Source organism: Euprymna scolopes, chromosome 42, assembly GCF_053919585.1.
Source record: "Euprymna scolopes isolate OS-2025 chromosome 42, ASM5391958v1, whole genome shotgun sequence".
Taxonomy (NCBI): domain Eukaryota; kingdom Metazoa; phylum Mollusca; class Cephalopoda; order Sepiida; family Sepiolidae; genus Euprymna; species Euprymna scolopes.
Window position 1 is genome coordinate 480559 of NC_136523.1, and position 26629 is coordinate 507187.

The following is a 26629-nucleotide window of genomic DNA, read 5'->3' on the forward strand; positions in this document are numbered from 1 at the left end:
ATGAAGGTTCACCTACCGTGATCCACTCGTTCCTGGTGGGCAGCGACACCTGCCCGTCACAATGTCGCACGTCCCGCCATTGTTACAATAACAACTCTGTTCACAGTTTTTGCCATAATGGTTCGGTGGGCAAGGCAACGAACAGATTTCACCCTGGAAAATAACGTGAAACAGATTTGTTATGATGATAAAAAAAAATTAAAAGTAATTGGTCGCATTGGAAATTTATTGGTAATAAAAAATAAAAATAAAAAGAGCACGAATTACTTTACGTTAATATGACACGAATTACTTTACGTTGATATGACACGAATGTAGACCATTAAAAAAATGGATAAATTTAGAACTTACAGTAAAAGGAGGAAATTAAATGCACGTTTGAACTAAAGTACAGTATTTTTGGGTCGCCCGCACTGAACCTCTCTAGCAATGTAACTTTTACAACTAAGTGCTTTATCCACTGCCCCATGGGTCCCTGCAGACAATTGCGAATTACTTAGGTATTCTACTCAGTCATGGCTGACGGAATGAGAGCATGCTACTCCAATGGATTAAATAAAGAGTTCGAAATTCCGTGCAAATTCCTGAGTTCAATAGAAAGATTCCAGAGACCAACAAGGTACATTTGAAGAAAGTCGAAGGTTTCACAGACCGAAATAGTGCAAATAACACTCAGGGTGAGAATAGTATTCCGTAGAATCCAAATAATACGACATAATTTATTGTTTACTAAAAAGAAAACGACGTTGCTCGAGATCTAAAGAGGATTCCGTTCGAAATTCCGTGCTGATTCCGGAGTTCGACATAAAGATTGCATCCTTTTTTGAGTAATGAAATGTTTTTCTTTTATTGTAAACCGCATTTTGCCTATTCTTTAGGGTGACACTATTCTACGAAAAACCCAGTAGTGCTCCAGTACAATAATGGAACCCTCCCTTTAATGTTCATCATTGGTTTGAGCTTAAACCGAGAAGGGCTCTGGTAATGATGATGCTATGTTCACTCACCATCCATCCTGCAGGACAATCACAGATTCCGGTGTTTGGATCACATGTGCCACCGTTATGGCATTGGCACGGCGAGGAACAATCTTCACCATCGATGAGACAGACTTGATCACACCTGAAAAAAAATGAGAGCCATAAGATAAAATATTAGAAAAGTAAATATTGTTTAAAAGTAAAATAAGGAAAAACTCCAAATAGACTGTTTTGATTTGATTTGATTTGATTTGTTGCATATCAACTCTTATTATGTTCGTGTTATTTAATAATGAATACAATATTTTTGGAAAAGAGTTTTATGCTTCAAGTTCGTTATAGTTTCAAATATTATTCATATTAATTAGATCATATTATTATTAGATTGATTATTCATATTATTTAGATCGTACGCTGCAGTCAAATTGTTGACGAGTTTATCCAGTATCACCGATCTTGTGGAGTCAACGCTGGTCGTCTACCTGTCATTCCACACCCAAAAGAGTTCGTCAAACAAGGTCTTGCTTCTGTCGAATTCCCTTATTTTTTAGCCAGTCGGTATAGACAAAGACGATGATGGCCAACTCAACAAGTTGTACATGTATACACCCACATGCACACATATACATACATAGGTATATATATATACACACATGCACAGCTCCATATACGCACACATATATATGTGCATATACATCTACATGTATATATGCGCATGCACGCGCATATACACACATACATGCGCACTCACACAAATATACATATACACACATTATATATATATATTATATTTAAGAAATTCGTTTCTTATCGTTGAGCATCGTATAACGATTTGATCACTGTCTGTCTGACGTAATGAACATTTAAATTAAAATGTTTAAAATTCAACGCTATTTCACACGGTTAATAGTAGCCGAATGGATACGGTCTCCGCTAATCGAGCCAGAGATGTCTCGTGTCGCGGGGTTCGACTGGTAGTAATCGTGACACCCTGCACTGAAGAATCCCGAAAGGATGAAACACTAGTGTCTGTAGGTATTTAATTATTATAGTAAAAAAATAATTATATATATATATATATATATACATGAGCATGTAAGACAGCACAAACACATACACATTAACGTATATATGTATTACACACACAGAAACATACATATATACATCACAGAAGCACGTGTTTCGTCGTGTACTACTCGTAAAATTGGCTGAATCTAGCCACTTTGATGAGTCGTAGACGACGAAACACATGTCAATGTTAAAAAAAACAACAATATATATGCTGCTCCCCATTTGTGTAAAACTGCACTTTCTTATAAATAAGTGGATTTCATTCAAAAGTATCGCAAAACAAATAAATAACACACACTATATATATATATATATATATATATATATATATATATATATATATATATATAATATAAAGCTGAATGTCCGTGTGTGTGTGTGTGTGTGTGTGTGTGTGTGTGTGTGTGTGTGTGTGTGTGTGTGTGTGTGTGTGTGTGTGTCTGGTTACGAATAGGCTCCTATATGGTTGACTATTTTAAAAAACTGATTACATATAATGATAGAAGATGTATCGAGACACAGAAATGAGTATGTTTGATCTGGCAGAACGGTGGTTCATTAAAATTGTGGGGTCTGCGTTCGCACCTGGTCCACAAAGTATGGAAATAAAAAATTTAAAAATTAAAAAAAAAAAAACGTTTACAAGTGTTTTTAATATAGATGTACATAAGAATACTTTGATAAGTATGTTTTAACTTAAATAGGGATGATATAATAAAATTATGGGATATGCGTTCGCGCCTGGCCTCCATAGAATAGAAATAGGCAAAAACTTTAATAAAGACTATTCATATCTATGTGCATAAGTATACTTTGATAGTTATGTTTCAGTTTGAATAAATATGGTATAATAAAATTATGGGGTGTTCGTTCGCGCCTGACCTCCATAGAATGGAAATATGTCACAAAGTTTAACAAGGTTTTTTAATATAGACCCACAGAATATTGTGATAAGTGTTTCAGTGTGAACAGGTATGGTATAATAAATTATGGGGGTTTATCTATATTATTTTTACTTTCATCATATTTTGCTTTGGTTTCGATACCTCCAAATTCAACCCAAATTTACAACCCTTCCTTTTCATAACCTATCATACTTCCATAAATCAGAGTCCATTTTCTGTAGGCTGTTTTTGAACCCAGTCAACGACGAGTACTTTTGCATATGTATATATGTGTATATATTGTTTGATCTTTGTAAGTTAATAGGCATTCTTGTGTGTGTGGCGTGTTTACTCAGTTGGTAGAGTGCTCGCCTAGCATGCAAGAGGCTCTACAAATTCTTTCCACTTTACCAATAAACATTTCTTTAAAATATATACACATCACAAATCAAATCTAAACAATGTACTTTTAATCCAGTTCTCCAACACACAATCCTTACATCGAAATCTAAACTAGATGTATACAACTGTGCATCACAACGAAGAAAAAGCAAAAAAAATGACATACGAGTGTCGTTCCAACACTACAGCTTCCTATTTTTTAACTAAAATCTAAAACGTTGAAGAGGCGCGAAAATGGGAGTGATGCCATTAAAACAGACGATCTTTTGTGACCTAGAATCTATTTTTCTAAATAGCCATTCTTAATGCACTTTTGTCAGCAATGAACGATTTCTCCTTTTTGTGTGAGAAAATGAATAAGATATGGAGTTTTATAGTAGCCGTTGTTGTAGAGGTCAATGTGACATTCTAATGCTTGCATAAATAGTATAACAGGTGGAATATTAATTGGATACTTACAAAGATCCCTTAAATCCGGGTCGGCATTCACATGCTCCATTGACTGGATCACATGTGGCTCCGTTCTTACAGCGGCACACGGACTGGCAGTTTGCTCCGTAAGTTTCTTCCGGGCATGTTGACTGGCACTTACCTCCAGTCCAACCTTTATCAAGTCGAAAAGACGAGAAAGAAAACATATCCATATCAAACAACAATAAAGAAAAAAAGACAAAAGAAAAACAAAACAGTCAACGTAGAAGATCATCTATTCGTTTGCTCGGCAATTAATGTGTGGCGTGCTATCTGGCCTTAGTTTCGCCATTTTGGACAATGATGGCGCTTTTGGGTTTCGCCAAGAACAATACCAACACTTAATATAGATTGTCTTTAAAAGTTATATTATAGTGAATAAAATGAACAATATATTCGGACATGCATGCGTATTAAAGTGAAAATAATTGAAAATTGAGAAATATTAGGGTCAGCAATTGGCAAGTGCTAAGTAAAAATATAAACAGAGTTTTGTAAATAAAAAATTGAAGAAAAACAAAATCGAATTTTTATAATAAAAAAATTTATATCTACAATTTTATAAGAATATAAACGTTATTTTTCAGTCAGAAAGACTTCCTTTCCCAAGGCACAGAGGTGTTGAGTTCACGTTTTTGGTTCTTTTGGTGTGACCGTCTTGAGAATTCATGAGAAATCTGAAGAAAATTGATTGGGTTGACCATGTCACTCTTTTCATGGAGTTGGTTAATTTGACACCTGCTTGCTAGATTTTGAGTTTAAAGTAATTTTCATTAATTGAAAATACTTTGAGTTAACACGCCTTTGTGAAAACTAGCTTTTGAATGGAGAGCGAATCCTAACGAAGCGGGGAGAAGAAAGAGAGTAGCTATTTGAGACATTTGCCTTTTAGCGTCTATTTAGAATAACTTCTCAGTCTCACAACAAATGTGTTGCGTATCATTAAAATTGACACTCAAGTTTAAGTTATGGTAAAAGTCGAGAATAGTCAAGAACAATCGAGAATGCGTAAAAAAAGTAATCTAGAGAAAACGCAGTAGAATTAAATTCTAAGTCTGTGCCTCTATAAGACAGGCAAAAACAAAATGGCAGCCGAGACGATTACTTAACTTCGGTTAATTCCATGCTGAAAAAGAAAAATACTTTCTCTATCGCTAACCCTAAGTCCGAGTGGCAAGACATCCGCACCAAATAGAGAAAACACTCGTCACATTTAATCGTCTAAGTTTAGTGAAATTAAGCCATAATCTCGGGTGTTGTCACACGAACATAGAATAAAATTTTGAAAAACAAAAAATCTTTACAGTTTGCACACGTCGATGGAGAACTTAATTCTACTACATTTGCTATAAATTATTCGTTATTTTTATTTTCTGTTTACGAGTCTTCGATTTTACTTTTTTATTTTTTACTTTACCCTAGTTTATTTAGATATATTATTGTTATGGACCATTTAAAAGCTAGTCAATTAATGTCGTGTTTCGTATCATTAAAACTTGTCAATAATTGCTTTATAAGGGAAAGGAAAATGAATGATATCCATTTTCTATTAAAATTAAAGTTTGCTGTGATAAATACTCTACCTGGCTCTATGGTTGAATAATGTTTGCTGTGATAAATACTCTACCTGGCTCTATGGTTGAATAAAGTTTGCTGTGATAAATACTCTACCTGGCTCTATGGCTGAATAAAGATTGCTATAATAAATACTCTACCTGGCTCTATGGTTGAATAAAGTTTGCTGTGATAAATACTCTACCTGGCTCTATGGTTGAATAAAAACAACAGAAGACATAAAAGGCCGCATAGAAATACCTTTTATTTTTTGTTGTGCTGAAATTAATTCAAACAGCTAAGAGTCGATCGTGAAAAAAGAGCGCATAGATATGGGAAATCTAGCAACATACATCTTGTTCATATGATCGTCTTAATTCCAACTGCTTAGGCGGGAAGAAAAACTTGCATGGTGCTGTAAGAAATAGTTAAACAAATTCCCGCATTCCTACTCCAAGACTTCTGATTGTCTGGTGACCCAACCACTTAACGTCTACTTACTATAGAAGCAAATAGCACAAAAAAAAATGTTATAGTTTATTTAGATAAATTAGTGTTATCCACCATGTTGAAGCGCAGTTCCCTGGTGTTATGATATAATGATGCAATTTTATTGTTTAGTTATGACTAATGGATGGAGTGAAATAGGTGGGGGGGAGAGAAATCACATTTGCGCATACGTAGAACAGGGTTATTAATTTCTCCTGCCAAGTATATATATATATATATATATATATATATATATATATATATATATATATATATATATATATATATATATATATACACGCATTCTCAGAAGTTAATCGATTTACTCCTGCCATGGTCTTTTTTTTTTCAATTTTGACCCCTTAGCAGTTATTTTTACTGCCTAAAAATCAAATCGAATTTGTTCCACAGGTTCAAAGCCCCTACATATCAAGTTTTAAATCTGTAGACCAAAATTTGACAGAGAAATTGAGAGACCGTTCCGCAGAGAAGAGGTCAATCTATTACGTTTGCGGCGCTCCTACCAACAGGCTACTTAAATGTATTTTGTAGGCCAGAATGCGATTGTCTATGTGTGTTAGATTTTCCAAACGTCACGTGTGTATAACCCCTTGAAGATGGTTAAGAAAAACTCACCAGGCACACATTGACAAATTCCTGAAATTGGGTCACAAGTTCCATGGCCGTTGCAGTCGCATTTTTCAACACAATTGATCCCCCAAGTGCCGGGCGAACAATCTGAAAAACATAAAAACATGATTAAAAAAAAAAAAAAAAAAAAAAAAACTGAAACCGCCATAGCAATATGATAAAACATAATTCAGAGTAAACGTTTTGAATTCATGGAATTTTCGTATTATTTGGATTATTCGGACTATTATTCTCATCTAACAAAGAATCCAAATGATACGAATAAGCCAACCTCATCTAAGAACAAATTAAACAAAAAACATGGCTGTCTTTGTTCTACAATCATCCCTCGATTCCCAGCCATATTATTCATTTCCTCGTGTAGTGAGGTTTGTGTATTTCCATGATCTTGAAGCTTATAGTAGCAAGGATTATAACCCCATCAGATTTCAGAGTAGAAGTCAGCCGAAAGACAGTATCTGGTTCTACGTGTTAGATGTTAGGTGTACTCCCACCAAAGAAAAATGTGACAGAATTGTCAACAAAGGAATGTAATGAATCAAAGAGTCTGAGAGATGATTGACCACTAAATCCATCGCTGTTTCTTATTCCGTTTCATATACCCCAACATTGTTACTACTACTACTACTACTACTACTACTACTACTACTGTCCATTCTCTCTTTCTCTCTCACGCACTCCCCCCCCCCTCTCTCTCTCTCTCTCTAAGTGCGCCGCTTTTGTGTAGGGACATTATCACGACTGGCAAATTAAAAAAAAATATATATATAATTACATTTTTAAATAGCAAAAAAAAAAAATGTTTATTAAAAGTTGATCTTTTGTGTAGAATTAAAAAGAAGATAAAACTATATATATATATTATTCCTTAATTGGAATTTTTTATTTTGAGATGAGCATTTTTATGTTAATTTTATTTTTATTTCGGACTATTAGTCTCATCTTTATTAGTTGTTGTTTGTTTTTGTTTTTATTGGTTCACAACGTTTCGGCCAACTTCCTCTGGCCTTCGTCAGGTGGTAACCGCGACGGATAGGAACTTCGAATCTCCTAACTGCATTCTCAGCCATCACTGCCATCCGTAGTTGTCGTCGTCTCACCACATTTTTGACCAATTACCTCTGGCACGCTTTGGGTGGGATTGAAACCGCTATCTTCAGACAATGTTCATCTGGAACCGTAGAGATTCAACGTCTCTATCAACTGCGCCACGGGCCCCGAAGGGCGATCAAGGTTGGATTCTTTGATCTTATAAATCCACATTTATTCATTATCTGATCTTCCATAGTCGGGTCCGTACAACTAATAAAGATGAGACTAATAGTCCGAAATAAAAATAAAATTAAGATAAAACTACTTTTACATCTTTTTTTTCTTCTTCTTTTCGTGTTTTCCCCCTGCACTTAAATGAGCTTGTATTTTGATTTTATTTCATTCTAAACGTTAAAGATAAAATCACCTAGTTGATTTTATTTCATTCTAAACGTTAAAGATAAAATCACCTAGTTGATTTTATTTCATTCTAAACGTTAAAGATAAAATCACCTAGCTGATTTTATTTCATTCTAAACGTTAAAGATAAAATCACCTAGTTGATTTTATCTTTAACGCTTGCAGCAACTAACGCGAATTAGACAATATTGGGTTGCATATAAACAAGTTGAAGAACGGCAGAGTTCGTTATTTTTACTGTGTACACGTGCTAAGTTGAGACAGGACATTATTTGAAGGAAGAGAGAACACAGTTAAGTTAAGAGGTGGTGCGAATTACAGCGTCAGTGAAAAGGAGTTCTGTCAATTTATTTAGAACACAACATTCTTTTCTTTTGTTTAGGTTTCAATCATTTTCTTTTTCTTCGTGCTTGTTAGCTAACGTTGATTTTAGTTACGTTGGACCAATGCAGCCGTGTGGAAAAAAACAAAAAAAAAAAAAAACGACACCAATGTCCATAGTATCACACAAGTTGCTATGGTTTAATTTTTAAACCTCTAATGGAACGTCCAACGCACATGAACAAGAATCACCCCACCTTCATTTTTACAGTATGTTTTAGTATATAGTATAGTTTTCGAGGTTGGAGTGTTTATTCCGAAAGCCGTTTTTAACATGGGGAGGTTGGGGATATTTATACTGGGTTAGGCCGTGAAAAAAAAATACCAAGTGCAGAATACTGGTTAAAATTATAGGGGGGGGGATGATTTTCGTTCAAGTCCGCCGGACGTCCTATTCATTTGCTTAGTTGAACATTATATATGGAAATACGATTTTGAACAGTATTTTACACACCTGCATCCTTACCACTCGTATCGAAAACAAGCAGAAAAATAACCGCCCTAATTCACTGAATAGAACAATTTTGAACCACTTTATGCCCCATACGAGGATTAAAATTAAGATATCTATGCAACTACATTTTATGTCTAGAATAGTTATTACAATTTTGATTAACATCAATTGATTTTGTCTTAAGTTAAAGAATTCAGGAAAACATTTGTTCTAGTAACTATGGGTCAAATTTAATGACAGAATAATTTTGAATTTTTATATCAATGGTTGCACCCATTTTATGCCTCCCCCAATATGTTTGAAAATATTCCAAAGCATTTGAAATTTTGGTAATGGAAGGATTAAAAATTGCATTAAGAATTGATGATTGGACTTATGCATTCATGACCTGAAAGTTGCAGATGTTAACGGTGTTAGACTATAAGAAAACATCCCATGTCATAGACGTGCGTTAGAAACAAAGATGCGTCATTGAATTTATCCATGCAGAAAAATGTAAACCGATCAACATTCACCGGTGCCTTTTGAATGTTTACAAAGCCGATGCTGTTGATGTTAGCACATTTAGGAGATAGGTTCGTCAATTCCAGAATGGCGACAGAGATATGAGCGACAATGCGTGACCAGATGACCATGCATTGTCAATAGTTCATCGCTGGCAACCGTGTATTGAAAATGGTGGTGACTATATATACTATGTAGAAAAATAAATTCTTTCTGGAGCACAGAAGGTCGCCCGTTTTAATGTCACCATTCCTGTTTTCGTAGCGCTTCAATTTTTTTTTTTTTTTTAGTTAAACATAGGATGCATTACTTTTGGAATGGCCCTCGTATTATCTGAATAATTATGCCCATCCAAATTGGAAGAATCTGAAGGGTTTCCAGCCGCCATCTTTTCTGAATAAAACTAAATTAAACTAAATTAAATTGCACATCTCCCGTTTAGCGACTGTGTTCCAAAAGAGTTCATATTTCAATTTGAAATGATTGTTGATTTTTAATATCATTAGATTTCATACGCTTTTTATAACTCAAAATACGACAGTGTTAGGCATTGCTGGGGTTCGCTAGCTGATAATAATGATTCTGTGGGTGACATTGTTGTCTTACAGCAGTAGTTTTATGAAGTTATTTTTCAATAAACACAGGATAAAATAACTTACGTGAGGCACAAGTGTGTCCCCTCCAACCTGGATGACAATGACAGACATTTGGGGCCAGGCAAATACCATTGTTGCAGCCGTATTGACAAATTGCTGTTCGGAAGAAAATAAGAAAGTGAATTTATAAACAATGTTGTAGCCTTTGAAGAGGCCAGAGGAGAACAAGTAGGTTTTAAAAAGTCAATTATATAAAATTTAGATGTATCTACACGACATTGGCCGGGATACTGTGAATTAATTTCTATTTATTTGCATATTTTTATAACTTAAAGTGGATAATTCCAACATCATCTTCGATTTAAATTGAGTTATCGCCCTTGCTGATTTTTATTTTTAAGTGATCATTGCAAAAATGTTTCATATTAGCAGTGATTCTGGAAATAAATTATTACTAATTATTTTATTTTATTTTTTTTATTATTTATATTAGTACATGGTACTGCAATAATAAATGAAAATTTGCTAGTCATTGTAAATTTAAAGGCCTTTGGGTTTGACTTTATAAAAGAACAGGCGAGTCGCCATTATGGGTTTACACTCATCGACGGCGACACGCTGTCGGATTGGGAAACCAGCTTGCTTAACGCAAACTGTACAGGTTTGACTTTGAAAATGGCACAAGATAATTTTATGTTAGATGATTAGTTAAAAATTGCATTAAAAGAGAAATAAAAACAAAAAATAAGATGCTAATGCACTTACTGATCCGCGCTATTTTTTAAATCGTATTTCCAAGTGTAATTAAAGTTTTATGTTTTTTATTCAATTGTAAGGTTAAAGTACAGAATAGGTACAAAATACCCTCCCCATGTTAAGAATGGCTTTTTAAATAATAACGTTATTATTTCAGCACGGATCAATAAGTGTATGAGTACCAAAAATAAAATAAAAATAAAATATTTCCATTTTGGACATAAATAAAAGAAAAGATGTACCAATTTTCAATTCAAGTCAACAAAGGAAAATTTAAGTTAAGTAACTAATCGTATTGATCCGTAGCGCAACGGATAACAGCATTTAGTACACTCACTTATAATAGAAAATCCTCTGAAGATTGATGGCTCAATCCTCACGAAATGCACTAATAATTTAGAACAAAAAATAAAAATTACTTAAATTAAAAAGTTCCGTTTGAAATTCTAGAAAGTTGTATTTGAAGAATGTGACGTCGGTCGAAATGTGAAAATCATACACAAGATGATAATTTACAAAATAAACATTAAAATTATTATAAAATATATTTACTAAACTTTGGTAGACATCCAAGCAAGGGAAAATATTCGTGACGTGTAACTTAGGAAGCATTTACTAAAGAGTTTTAGAGATTTAGATTAAGAAGAAAATATAACATCTTTTGATAAATGATTGAAGTTAGAAAACTTCAATTGAGAGCCGCTCCCCATTTTCTTTCCTTTCGTAAAAAGTAAAGCGGTTGACCGTAGTCGAGGACAACCCGAAGGCTCCATTTTCCTTTGCTACCAGATCAAGATGTAAGGGAGGACACCACTTCTTTCCCGAAATTACTTAACTTAATCTTGGTCCTCGTCTTATGTCTGAGTATTAAGGAGCACCAAGCATAACTTTTGAAGAATTTTAGTATGACTTCACTGAAAATTGAACCTTGGTCTACGGGCAGATAAATGAATATTTAACCTCATAATTTCATCTTATGATTTGCGATTTGTTACAACTTGCATGGGGAACTACAATCTCCTCCTTCCCCAAGTCCCCCAGCTAGGGTCACGGACATACAAATCCTGATGGACAAACTCCTCGCGATGTTCTTGTCATGTAACAATCAATTCTTCAGTGTTCATTCAGTCTTCATATTATATAGATATTAATAAAGTGCTCAATTTAGAATTGCAGAGCAATCATTTATAATGATTTTTCTATTTTCAAATTATTTTTCTATCATTGATTTGTAAAGTTTACTATGCGAAAATGTTAAATTATTAAAAATAATATTGAAAGTTTAATTTAATTATCATGATATTGGTTGGCTATTAAATTATTATTTAGATCAACTTGTTATTAAATTATATCTAATATTTAAAGATAACCTCATGTTAATTTTTATTCATAAAGTTATTGGATGTTAATAGATTCAAAATGTTTCTAAAATACATTAAGATTTGCTAAGACTTACATGACTTTCTATTCGACTGTTTCTAAATTTCTTTTGGATTTTAATTAACAAAAGATTAAAATGACTGAATTATTTACGAAAAAACAAAAAAAGCACTGCGGTGGATTTAATATAATGTACTTTATTCTATTTTTATTTCAATGAATAACAAAGTAATTGTAAAAAAAATGTGCAAGTTACGTAGATGTGAGAAATACACACAGAGACACTCAAGTAGTGGTCACTCTAATGCAAAGTAAAGAAAAAACTTACGGTTGCAGCGGCCATCAATCTCTTCGTAATTCGTACAACATTTGGCGACTTTTTTATAAGCAATTGAAGAGCGGACTTTTCTTCCAAGACGGTATTTAGTGCTGAATGTATAAAGAAAGAATACAAATATAAGACAATCATAAAAAGTAGTATCTACTGCGTATTACATCCGCGATTAACAAACATAAAGTACAGTATAGTAATAATAAATAGATCTTTTTACAAAAATAGTGTAAGACGCAAAATGTGTACGGATCTCTTTAAGCACAATAAAGTTACATTGGCGGTTCAAATTTCTGCTCATACAACACCGTAACGACACTAACAACATCGTCAAAATTAACGCTCTATCTCCATTGCTAAAGTTTTTCTGTCTGCGTTTATTTAGTCTTTTTAAGATTCAGTTAATACATGCAAACTGTTAATAACAATCCAAAATTCCGAAGACGAATTCTTCCTTCTAATAAACGGCTGGCCGACACGCAGCACATCTGACATGCTTTGAAATCAGTTTTTTTGGTTTAGTTGTAACAAATAGATAATTATGAAACTTTAAATAATTTTAAAACGATAAAGGTAGAACTTTGAACTATGAAAGGTGAAGATGACCATATTGTATTTACTTAATATACAAATAATGCAACCATAATAATTTGTTTACCTTCTCCCCACAGCGACATAATTAGACACAAGTTTATTGTAAGAATCAAATTCCCCCTTTTGGAAAAGACTTTGGATAAGTGTAAAAATTCGCGATGATCAACCCTGCCACATTCTTCGATGAAGGCCTTTTAGGCGATCGTCTATAAACCAACCTTCCTTTCCTAAAGATTCAAATAAAATAATACACTTTAATCCTGGGCCCAAATTATATGAGTACATTTAATCCTGAACCCACATTATATGATTAAATGACGCAATCAATGGGCCAACCCGTGACCGGCACTAAGTTATTATTTCTATCTTAGAGAACCCCACTCATTTCAAAATTCCATCCGTATTTCTTCTTTTCCTCCAGCTCAGTTCTCTTCCCAATTTACTGATCGACATACTTGTTTTCAGTTCTAAATGCACCGGAAATAACCAACCCATTATTTCAATTTGCTTTTGTTGTCCCACTCCCAATCATTTTGTACACATTTTTTGTAAAGACATTTAATTTCAAAACATTGGATATTTTAAGTATTATATTAGCAAATGCGTTATTATGGTGATCGGATCTAGTTTAATAATAAAACATAGAACAATATGACCCCAAAACCCTATCTCCAACAAATATTTTGCCTCGTGTCTAATTCTCAATATTTTTTATTGATAATTTTATTATAAATATAGCAAAGTTCTCGGTGTTGTCTGGGAGAGTACACTAGAATTTGTAAACAGAGTGAAATCAACTCCTACCTCCTCAAAGTATGAATATTTTTGAAGAAGTAATTTTGGACGGATATAAATGAAAATATTAGAAAAGTAGACGAAATAAAATGATAATTTCCAGAAACGCGCAATAAATTATATAAACATTGCCTCGTTTGCTTACATCCATTCTGTACATCTTGGCGGGAATGCCAAACACCATGTATTTGTTTTCACGCGGTATGGTTCTTGGTATGTAATCAACCTCGTTTTAGTCTCTCTGCAAATGAAAAAAATAAAAATATGAAATAAAGAAAATATTAAGAAATAAAATAACAAGAAAACAATTGAATCATGGGAAATACAAAATTTTTAGATTTCATGAATGTCGAATTTTGCTTTCAACCTTCAACCACATATTACCATTTTTATCATCATTAATTTCTATAACTTTCAATTAAAATATTTTTAATGGGAATCACTCCAAAGAAAGTCTGAAGCTACTTGATGTAAGTAATTAAAAACTACTATTTCAAGTTAAAAAAAAAAATATCCAATGATAAATGTAAGGTGGAAGCAGCCTCTTCCTTTTGTCAGAAACATATCGTTCAAAAGTTAAGGAAAGTGAAAGTTACGATTTTGCCGAGAATAAACCTGAGCACATTTTCTACTCTCATGGAATAAAGAAAACATTGTCTTTGATCTTTATGGATGCCCAGCAAGAACGGAGGCCACACGATGTTATTGTAAAGCAAAGATTAATAGAAAATTAATTCTTCATGAAATTCAATTCCAGATAAGTTACATTTGATCTTAATATAGCGCATGGTTTTCAATTGCACTCTTAAAGAGTGAGGCGTTGTTGACAGGCTTCCCACTTAAGCAATATGTGACTTGTATTTATTTGTTTTCCCACTTAAGCAAAATGTGACACAACGCCTTTTAACACGGAGAAAATCAGCTCCTTTGAGAACACTCTGGCAGGTGCAAAAGTAACCGAGGACGGACCCGTCGGTATTTCTCTCTCTATACAGTCTCAGGTGACAGGTAATTAAACACTCAGAAAGATAAGGTCACTTTTATAATATATATATATATATATATATATATATATATATATATATATATATATATATATATATATATATATATATAGACTAGACTAGACTACCCGTGACCTGTTGGGTCAGTATGTTATATTAGCTATGGAATTCATGTATGAGCATGACACTTGTGACGTAAAGAAAATAGTTTTTTTTTTTACATAACAGAAACATTTCTATGAAAATATATTAAAATGAAAAAAAGAATATAGATAGATTTCTATGCGTCGTTTTGTTTATTATAATTGCTTATTTTTGAAAAAAAATTTACAGTTACTGAATTATAAGTGGTTGGCCATACTTATAGGTAAATGTGCACTGAAAAGATACTATAATACTTATTATAGTTAAATTCAAATTTTGATATATCTGCTTTTTTTACATCGTTCATTTCTGTATTACGTTTAAGTTATTTTAAACCCAACTCTTCCCATGTTAAATAATAATTTCGAAATAACAACGTTAATATTTCAGCGTCCCAATTGTTCTTAATAAACAACAGTATATTATATTACTTTGATAGCGGGGGCTACCCGGCGTTGCCCTGGTTTTTAGAGGCGTGTGTGGTTGGGGATGGGGAGTAAAATGAAACCAAAGCGAAGTAATAACCCTGTTTAAATGTAATGAAAACAAACAATGTTAAAACTAATTAAAAAAATCGTGAAAAAAAAAAACAATTAAATAATGAACGTGATATAATACGGACGGTCCGGCGGTGCCGGGTGTTTGAAAAATCCCAAAAAAGTGTGAGGGGGGGCTCGAACTAGAATCAATGAGGTAAAAGCGCAAAAAAAAAAAAAAAAAAAGTTGAATTAACTAAAAAGTGAATTAGGTCAAATATCAAGTGAAGTTTATTTTTCAGTAGTCCCGCATCACACTCGAATTCTAAATTATTTTTTTTTGTGTTTTCTCGAATTCTAAATGAATTTATTTGTTTTAATTTTAATTTAAGTGTAATGCAAGTGAATTCACGATACATTTGCGTTGTAATAATAAATAGTAAAGAATGAATTCTTTGTGTAAAAATGTTGAGTTGAAAGCACTAATAAATAAAGGTCATAGTTAGATTTCACGGTTAGAGTCGTTAAAACCGGAAGTAAAAAACCGGTTAGTACCGCAGGTTGCGTCTTACACTAACTAAAAATAGCAAAAAGAAAACAATAATAAAAATCGCGTTTTCGCGAACGGCATAAATAACCTTGTACGATTCCAAACCGGTGTTTCCTCGTACTGTTCCTTGTGAACGCATCATCTGCGGTGTAAATGGGGAGCAGGGGAAGGAGGAATCTAATAGAGAGAAAAGATGTTGCAACTTCCATTGAGTCTAACCGATTTTGGCAGTAGACTTTCACCAGAAAAAATATAGGAATGTACCATTGTCGAGGAACTGTAGAGCTAATAGGCCTATAACACACCTCAGATAATATGTTATAGTTTTTACGCATTACATTAGCATGTAATGTCATGATTTTTAATCCTATTAAGGTCAAAGTCGGAGGGGAAAAATAAGTTAATTTTATTTATATAGAAAAAGATAGATAGATGGAAGATAGATAGAAGAAGAAAGATATAGATAGAAGAATAGAGAAGATAATATTATTTGCATGTTACAGGAAATAATCTATTAAGTTGAACTTTACTCATTCTTACATTGATATTAAAAGCTTACTTTATCTATTGCTATTTAATTGCTTCCCTACGAAAGCAACATGTGACACAAGGTCGTTTTTAATGTTGGGGAAAACCAGCTCCCCAAAAAGGGGAATTCTGGCAGTAGGCAAAAACAAGAACAGCCTTAGTATAGAAGGGTTTTCTGTACATTGGCTTAGGAAAAATTAACTTAAGTGCATCATCAGATACTTTATTCGGATACTACTTTTTCTATTTCAAAATTATTAAAATGAACTTCTTAATATACTCAGTCATGGATTATGAAGGTTAACTAATTTGCATATTCCTTTTTAAAACTAACATTCCTTAATTACTTTTTTATGGTTTCTTATTAAATGATTTATTTTATTTAACTATTAAGTTCAATCCCAATAACACATAGTTTCTACACTGTGTATAATTGTGTCGAATTTTAGGATAAAAACGTTCTAGAACATGGACATTGGATACGGTCTTTACTAATCGAGTCAGAGATGTCTCGTGTTGCCGGGTTCGAATCTGTCGACTGGTGTTAATCGTGACACCCTGCACTGAAGATTCCCGAAAAGATGAAACACTAGTGTCTGTAGGTATTTACTTATTGTAGTAAAAAATAATTATATATATATATATATATATATATATATATATATATAACTACTTCATTTATTCGCATAAATTTAATATACGAAAGTATAGATTTATGCGTAAACTTTAAGTATTTACTTCAAAAGTGCTCAATACGTAGGTAGAGCTAGTTAGTAATTTATAAAATATATATGGCGATTAAGCTACACTGAATATTCTGCGTTTCATCCAACTATAGGATTCGTCAGGCTTATGCGCGAATTCTGTCGTTGCTTCTTGTTTTTATATATGTTGAGGATTTCTAGTCGGCCAATCAGCTTTCTAGTATCCACAGCTACAAAGGGATCTGTTGACATTGAAAAGGATTTTTATTATAATACTAAAATATCATTCAAACTGACAAATCAATATTACTTTTTAGGAGCGAATTTCTATCTAGTTGTAACGTGTTATTGGCAATATAATAACGTACTTAACTAAAATGTATTTAGTTCAGTCAAATGATTGTGATTATAAATTATTTTTCAATAATCACCTAAAAATAAAACTATTTTTATCTAATTAAAAATCAGGGGATATTTTCCTTGTTCAGACTACCGTTTGCATTTTGAGTGTATTTATTACCCTATACTTTATTGAAATTCACTTCGAAACTATAAGTGATTGTAGCGGTTATGTCTATGTTCGCTTGAGTAATTTAAGGCGTTTCTAATGTTATCTGATATACTTTTGTTTTGATTGTTATTCCTATTTTAAAACCGCTAAAAATTTTACGTTAAACTAATTGCATCTACCTGGAATGCAATAAAATCATTTTACTTTTAACCTCACAGTTTAAATCTTATACAGAACAGAAAAATGTTCCAAGTGCTCCATCCGAGCCAGGAAGAGAACTAAACGGAAAACAAACAGCTTGACGAAAATATTGACGTCAACGATCTAAAAAAGCAAGAGCGATAAAGCCACTTGTCATAGAAGACAACGATTCAATTCAGCATGTTAAGACAAAAAAAATGCCTATGAATATATACGCTGAGCAAGGAAACTTTGTTAAACAGAAATTAGAAACAAAAACAAGGTAACTGCCATTAACTAACTAGCCATGTCTGTGATAACGTACAACTTTGACATTGTTGACTAGCTAGAAAAAGGCATAAACAGACTAGACACTAAAACGATGAAAATGTTGGCACTGTACAGAATAACATATATAAACCAGTGTCAGTCTGAGCTGTATTTGCCAAGAGAAGAAGAAGGTATGGGTCTCTCGGAAAGTGACCGTTAACATCGTGCTACTATTATGAACACCGAAAAATATCTGATGAACTTCCAAAATCCAAACCTCAAGATCACGAAACAAGAGCCAACAGAATAAGCACCATTTTGGACAAGGCAGAATAGGAAAACAAATCTGAAATGGGAAAGGGTCGCCAAAAATACACCAAAACCTTTCATTACAAAAAAACAACAACAAAAAAAAAAAAACTGAACGAACGGACTAACCAACAGATTGCCAAGTATTTTCTGAATGAATTCACCCAGGACTATATAGATAAGGAAGTTTCGATAGATTGGCTAAAAAGAGGGTCTCTCCACTGTGATCAAAAAGAGGATTATAATAGGTCTCAAATATCAAGGATCGATGATCAATGCTTTTAAAAAGATGAGTGGGCTCAGTAGTGACAAGTTCAAGTTCTGCCACACTAAAGTAGAGACTGTGAGTTATTTGATGGCTACTATACAATGCGGCACAATTGAGCGTGTAAATATTTCCGCTGGGCCATCTGTAAAAACGTTAAATATCGAATGGAGGAGTATATACCATGAGAACATATACCACAAAAAACAGTTGGAAATAGATTATGCATCATCAACTACGCAACTCCTACAGCTACATGTATAGAAAATGGCGCTATTAAACCAGACAGTGATATGAGACTAGAAAGAGGAAGAAGCAACCATAGTAGAAGTTAGTGTCCCCAATGATGCTAGAGCTGAGAGGGAGAAAATAACGAAATACCAGGGTCTTATGTACTAAGAAACTAAAATCTTAGAAAGATCTTAGGAAGGGTAACCGGACTTATAAATAAAATTAAAAAATTACCTGGTGTATATACCCGGTGAACCAAGTGCAAAAGAGATATATAAACACGTGCACTGAAAGGGGCGCTTATAGTCTTAAAAAGATCTAGCGATTAAAACGTCTGAGATAGCAGGTCTAGCACTTTGCAGGATGCCCAATCCACAGCAAAAACAAAATAAGTAATTGAAAAAATATCAACTATAAAGAAAACAACTCCGATGATGCTGTTCAATAGAAAGTATGCGTCATCAATCATGTAATGGTTATACTTAACGAATGATGTGACATGTGAACGGTTTAACGCTTTGATTGCTAGATTTGCAGTAAACTTTTAAAGAAAAAGAATTCGTTATCTTCATTAAAAATATCATGAAATAAAAATTATAATCGGAAGTTAGTTATATTTTTTTTTATATATGACATAAAATGAATTTTACTTTTAAGGTGATTATTTAAAAATGTTTCATGTTATTAGTCGCACGGATCGGATTTAATCCCGTACACACAAATGTATAATTATGTAAACATATCTAACTATATATAAGACACGTGGTTTATATGTGTGTCTGTGAGTTCGTTCTCTATGGACTCTGAAAGGGCTGGTTTGATTTTTTATTTTATTTTTTATTTATTTTAAATTTAATACAAATTTACTTTATGTGTCCAGAAGTGTTGTTAGATAGGTTTTGTATCGGAATACATCTGATAAGTATTGAAAATCGATAGTAAAAAAAAATCCGATTAAAGAAGAAACAGATGATTTTGACTAAAGTTTACATCCTTATACAGCCTAACATCACAAGTGCATTTAAGGAGTTTTATCACTACACAAGCAAAAGGGCCCGACGTAAAAAAAAACATCAACAGTAGGTTCTTTGATAAGACAGAGGCGCGTTCGAAATAAATTTTTCTGTTTAGAGCACAAGTGAACTATGATACTTGACTTCTGCATTTTAAACTTTGATCTAAGACATTATATAAAAAATAATATGATAAAATAAACAGTATGTTCTCTACAGTGCAATGTAGACTACAATTTATTTTGAATCATATCCCTGCGGGAAAGCATGTGAAACTTCCTCTCGGTGCGCAATAAATCGATTTGATTGAAAAATAGGCGACTAAGTGTGAAACATTAGTTAATCATTATTCAGTCCTGGGTAACACCGGGTTCCCTTGTTTATATATATATATATATGTGTGTGTGTGTGTGTGTGTGTGTGTGTGTGTGTGTGTGTGTGTGTGTGTGTGTGTGTGTGTGTGTGTTGCTAATGTCTATACATATGTATTGTCAGCCTGAGATGGCACACTTGATTGCGTGAGGCGGATAGGTTATAATGGTGCGTATTCATTGGTCAACATCATTGCTGATTTTATAAATCCTTCTCGCTGAAAACTACAAATAAATAAATATAGCCTGAACAAAAAACCCAGATTGTTCAAAGCGGATTATTGTTTATCGTAATAAGCAACGATTTACATACGGATTATTTACTTGCTGTCAAGGTTAATGGATTAAGAGAGCATGAGTCGCTTTGTTTTAATTAGGCAGAGTCATTGTAGGAGATTGTGAAAGTAATATTTTTAAATGATTAATAACATTATCATATTTTTGCACACTCACAAGTGGATACGATTGAATAATTATCTCCCCTTAATTAAACGCGATAATTATTGAAGTGAACGGAAATAATTCAATAAGTCATATATATATATATATATATATATACATATATATATATGTATATATATATATATATATATATATATATATATATATATATATATATATATATATATATATATATATATAATATTAGGTTGGTGCAAAAACAATATAGTTTTCTCAAATATATTACTTTATATAATACTAGCAGGGGGGGCGGCGTTGCCCGGGTGTTTAGAGGTGTGTGTGCTCGGGCGGAGGGGGGTGTTAATCAAAACATAAGAATAAGTAAATATTAAAAAAAAATGTTAAAAGTTAAAAAAATACAAAAAAAAACACAAAACAACTAACGTAAGGCAAACGAACGATGTTAAATGTAAAAATCGGAAAAACAAAAAAAGAAAACGCGAATGTGATGGGAAAATGAAACAGAAAAACGAACGTTAAAACTTCTTTAAAAAATCTGAAAAATAAAAACACTGGCTTAAATAACCCTGTTTCAATATTAAAATATAAAAAATTGAAAAGAAAAGACATCTCCTAACACGATTCGAAGCCGAAATCTTTAGATAATGAGGTCGCGCTCTAAACAACTGAGCTAAGACGACGCCGACGAAATTGTGTCGGTTTTTCAAATATTTAAAGTAAATCATGTTCAGACGTCGTATGACGCATGCATAGAAGCGAACTTGACATGAGAGGACGGTTTTTGCTGACCCCTCCCTGTAGAAAACTGATGATTGTATGGTGAAGAAATTAATGTTTTTGGACAATTTTTCGATATTTGTCGGGTGATGGTTGGAACTTTAAAATGATACCGATCTCGTGAAAATCCGTTACCCGTGTGGAAAGTTTTTGCGAGACATACAAACACACATACATACATACAAACATACACACATTTTCGCTTTTATATGTATAGACTAGCGGGGGGTCGCGGCGTTGCACGGGTATTTGGAGGTGTGTGTGCTCGGGCGAGGGTGGGAGTTTAGTCAAAACATAAGAATAAGCGAAGTAAAAAAACTAACGTAAGGCAAACGAACGACAAAGAAAACGCGAAACAGAAAAACGAACGTTAAAAAAACAACAAAAAAACACGTGAAAATGGCTTAAATAACCCTGCTTCGGGGGGTACCCGGCGTTGCCCGGGTGTTTTTTTTTGGGGGGGGGTCGGGCTGGTGTGGGTGGTGGTAATGAAAACCTAAGAATAAGCGAATTAAAAAAAAATCAGAAAAACGAACGTTTGAAAAATGGCTTAAATGATCCTGCTTCAATATTAAAATTTAAAAAATCGAAAACAAAAAGACACCTCACACCACAATTCGAACCCAAAACGCTTAGATAATGAGGCCGCGCTCTAAGCAACTGAGCTAAGACGACATTGCCGAAATTGTGTCGCTTTTTCAAATATTTAAAGTAAATCAGGTTACGACGTCGTATGACGCATGCGTAGAAGCGAATTCGTCATGAGAGGAGAGTTTTTGCTGACCCCCCCCCCTGTAGAAAAGTGATGATTTTAGGGTGAAAAAAATTAACATTTTTGGCTAATTTTTCGATATTTGTCGGGCGAAGGTTGGAAGTTTAAAATAATACCGATCTGGTGAAAATCCGTGACCTGTGTGGAAAGTTTTTGCGAGACATACAAACACACAAACACACACACATATATACATACACACATTTTCGCTTGTATATATATATATATATATATATATATATATATATATATATATATAGATGATTTCTGAATTAATTCATTGATATATATAGCCATGTTATATATCATATATGAAGCGCGTTTTCGCTCTATCGAATAGTGTTATTTGTTACCGTTCTCAATCTCTTTATCCATTTTTACAGGCTTTTCGACAGCATGGACAAAATTCAAATCCGCACGATTTTCTTGTTCCAGTTCAAACTTAGCAGATAAGCTGCTGAGACAGCTCGTGATATCAATGATGCGTTTGGCCCAGGAACCACTAACGAACGTGTGGCACACGGTGATTCAAGAAATTTCGCAATGATGACGAGAGCCTCGAAGATAAAGACGGTTGACTGCGGTTGATAACGATCATTTGAAAGTCTTAATTTAAGCCGACCCTCGAAAAACTACACGAGAAGTTGCTGTTGAACTGGAGGTCGACTACTCAATTGTCGTTCGCCATTTAAAGCAAATAGGGAAGTCAAAAAAGTTGGATAAATGGGTGCCGCATGAATTGAATCATAATAAAAAAAATCGTCGTTGTGAGGTGTACTTCTATGCTCCTTCTGCGCAACAAAATAAAAACGACCCATTTCTCGAGCGGATTGTGACGTGTGATGAGAAGTGAATCCTCTGCAACAACCGGCGATGTTCGGCACAGTGGTTAGATGTCGGAGAAGCTCTACAACACTTCCTGAAGCCGAAATTGCACCAAAAAAGGTTATAGTAACTGTTTGGTGGTCTGCAGCTGGTCTCGTCCGTCACAGCTTCTTGAATCCAGGAGAAATTATTACGGCGGAGAAGTACTGCCGACAAATTGACGAAATGCACCAACGTATGTGCCCGAGATTTGTCAATATGAACGGACCAATTCTCCCCCATAACAACGCTCGCCCACACATTACTCAACTGACCCTGCAGAAGCTGACCGAATTGAGCTGCGAGACTCTGCCTCATCCATATTCACTTGACCTCTCGCCCACTGATTATCACTTTTTCAAGCATCTCGAAAACCTCCTGCGCGAAAAATTCTTCAAATGCCGAGATGATGCCGAATCGGCCTTCAATGACTTCATCGCTTTCAGGAATCCGGATTTACAAGCTAATGGGATGAATAAATTGAAACAAGTTTATTTATCCCATTATGGATGAGACCAGCCGCAGCCCACCAAACAGTCGTTGGCAAAAATGTGTCGATTCTAATAGTTCTTATTTCGGTTTAAGTTTATTATGAAAGAAGTTATGATCTTTTGAAGTTGAACGTCGAGAGAGAGAGAGAAAGAGAGAGAGAGAGAGAGAGAGAGAGAGAGACAAGTACGTTTCATCTTTTGAAAACTCATCGTATACACTTAAACAAATGCATACCAACAAGTTTGAATTTACAACACTGGATTTTGTAAATCCAATGTTATCAAAGCTTTAGCTAGTAGGTCAGCTTCGCGACTAAAATATAAATACGATTTTAATTTAAAAAATTTTCAAGTAATTATATTTAAAGTATTCAACAAAGGGGGAAAACAATACGTATTAAGTATATAAATCATTTCTTAGTATTACCAGGACGATATAACTATTTTGTATAATACACACACACACACACACACACACACACACACACACACACACACACGCACACACACACACACACACACATGTATATTCAATATTAATAAAATAAATTAAGCGAAAAACAAAAACAAACAAACAAAAAACAAACCCTATATTGTTAGCAGTTGTAAATGGCCTTTTTTTTCTGAATGGCTAAAATTAATTGTTTTTGTTTTTATTTTTGTTTTTCGCTTGTTTAATTTTATTAATGTTGAATGTGTGTGTGTGTGTGTGTGTGTGTGTGTGTGTGTGTGCGCGCGCGTGTGTGTGTGTGTGTGTGTGTGTGTGCATTTATACAAAATAGTTTTATTGTCCTGTCAGTATTAAGAAATAATTTATAATACGTATAGTTTTCTTCCCTATGTTGAACACTTTAAATATAAATACCTGAAAATTTTTATATTTAGTCGCGAAGCATATAAGTTATCCGTGAACACGTGTTTCTAAGCATTACCCGTTATCAGCCATGCTAATGACAGGTGATACCCAAAAACATATAACAATATTTATTAATATTTAAATTAAAAAATATTTAAATACTTTATTATTAATAATAATAATAATAATAATAATAATAATAATAATAATAATAATAATAATAATAATAATAATGATAATAATAACAAGGAAAAACAAAGCAAATACACAGAGCTAGTCAAAGAGTTAAAAGATTTAGATGATGAAGAAAAACAAAATAGTACCGATAATACTCTTCGAAAGGTAATGGCCCAAATTGGAATCAGAGGAATAGCTGCAAAAATACAACGCCTAACGATAATGAAAACGGCTGAAATATTAAGGAAAGCCCTAGAATGTGGAGAATAACACAAGAAGACAATATAACGAATAAGTGTTACAGGGAATGAAGAACACCGAAGCTGCATATCTACAAGTTCTACAACCCCATCATGCATCCCCCCATAGCTTCATCACCGCCCTCCCCCAATAGAAAAGTGATACCAAAGAGCCGAGCAGGGTCAAGGAGGATGGAAAGACCGAGGAGAGAGCGCTGACCAGACCTCCGCTGGACAAGCGCGAAGAGAACTGGGATCTTGGGGAGGCTTAGTGCCACTCAAATTCCAGTATAAACCAATGGCCACTACCAGCGAGTAATCCATGGTAAGAGGCTGCTGCGATGACGCAAATTGATTTGCAAATGCTATCGAAGGAGATGGAGAGAGCTGGACGTCTGGGGAGACTTGTTGGCACTCAGCTTCCAGAGAACACCACAGGTCTCCAATCAGATCGTTTGTTGACTTGTGTGAAAGTTCCATGTGAGGCAATAATAATAATAAAAAAAATAATTACAGGCAACGTAAAAAAGGGTGCGACGTAAATTTATATATATATATATATATATTCAGAAAGTTTAAATGATGTAAGTCATCCGAACTGTAATCAGACTTATCTTATCTAAGCTTGCTGAAAATGAAAATATAAATATTATGCTCTGATTTTGATTTTTTTTCTCCTGATAATAGAGCACTCTGATGGAATTCTTTTTTCCAAAAATATACTAATTGTGTGTGTGTGTGTGTGTTTGTGTGTGTGTGTGTTTGTGTGTGTGTGTGTGTGTGTGTGTGTGTGTGTGTGTGTGTGTGTGTGTGTGTGTGTGTGTGTGTGTGTGTGTGTGTGTGTGTGTGTGTGTAATTATGGAATTAATAATAAAACACAATGAAAAAGAGAAAAAAGAAAATCAAAGATTTTTGTTCATCATCAACATTATTATTTCCGCCATATTTGGCGACACGACGACGCTAGTAAATCCGTAATGGACGTCGTGATTTACATAAAAATTATAGGATTTATGGAATCTGTCATCCTGCTTGTGAATTCTATTGGATCTATTGTGTTCGTTTAAACTCTTAAAGGAAAACGAATGCAACCACAATTCTTTCTCAGATCAGCCATAGATAAACTGATAGGATTTATTAAATTTGAAATATGCGATTTCATAGTATACGATGTTATCTAGGAATTACACCCAACTATAAATCAGACTAGTGTACACTCTACGTAAAAATATGCTCCACTAGTGTTCGCACTAATAGTCGTATAAAATCATAAAATTACGCCAATAATGTTATTTTTCATATGTAGAGTTATTGTCATTTCTCATGAGCTTAGAAGAAAATAACAAGGATCACTGACTTTTTTTAGAATGACAGATTTCTTTTTGAATTTATTAGAGATCACAAGTAAGTCTGAGGTTGTTTGACCTGATATTTTTGTTTCCCACTCACTTAAAAAGGCTCCTGTACCGTAGCGTTACATGTCGACACTCGGAACCCACACGTTATATGCAAACAGTCGCAAGGAAACAAAAACAAGCAAAAAATTCGACTCACTCTTTTTTTCAGTGAAGCAATAGACATTTGTTTACAGGTGTTTTCTATAATAACGCCGTGCCTCATTGATCAAAAGTCTTTTCATACTCCAATGTGCTTAACAAGACTGCCGTGTCTAACACGTGGTACTCTGTCTTTGTCCAGCCATGTTCAAGACGCGTCTTCCTGTCGTTCT

At 33.8% G+C, this 26629-nt stretch overlaps 1 protein-coding gene across 5 annotated transcripts in view; it reads right to left on the bottom strand.

The window, feature by feature from the left end:
* Positions 1-26629, bottom strand: part of LOC145266903 (uncharacterized) — a 216837-nt gene that overhangs the window by 76136 nt on the left and 114072 nt on the right. For all 5 annotated transcript variants that reach the window (XM_080122684.1, XM_080122680.1, XM_080122682.1 and 2 more), the window contains 7 exons: positions 13891-13986; positions 12354-12454; positions 9953-10045; positions 6488-6589; positions 3797-3941; positions 1008-1122; positions 17-153 (listed from right to left, as the gene is read on the bottom strand). In XM_080122684.1, coding sequence (XP_079978810.1) covers positions 17-153; positions 1008-1122; positions 3797-3941; positions 6488-6589; positions 9953-10045; positions 12354-12454; positions 13891-13986 — 789 coding nt within the window. The remainder of the gene's footprint in view (positions 1-16; positions 154-1007; positions 1123-3796; positions 3942-6487; positions 6590-9952; positions 10046-12353; positions 12455-13890; positions 13987-26629) is intronic.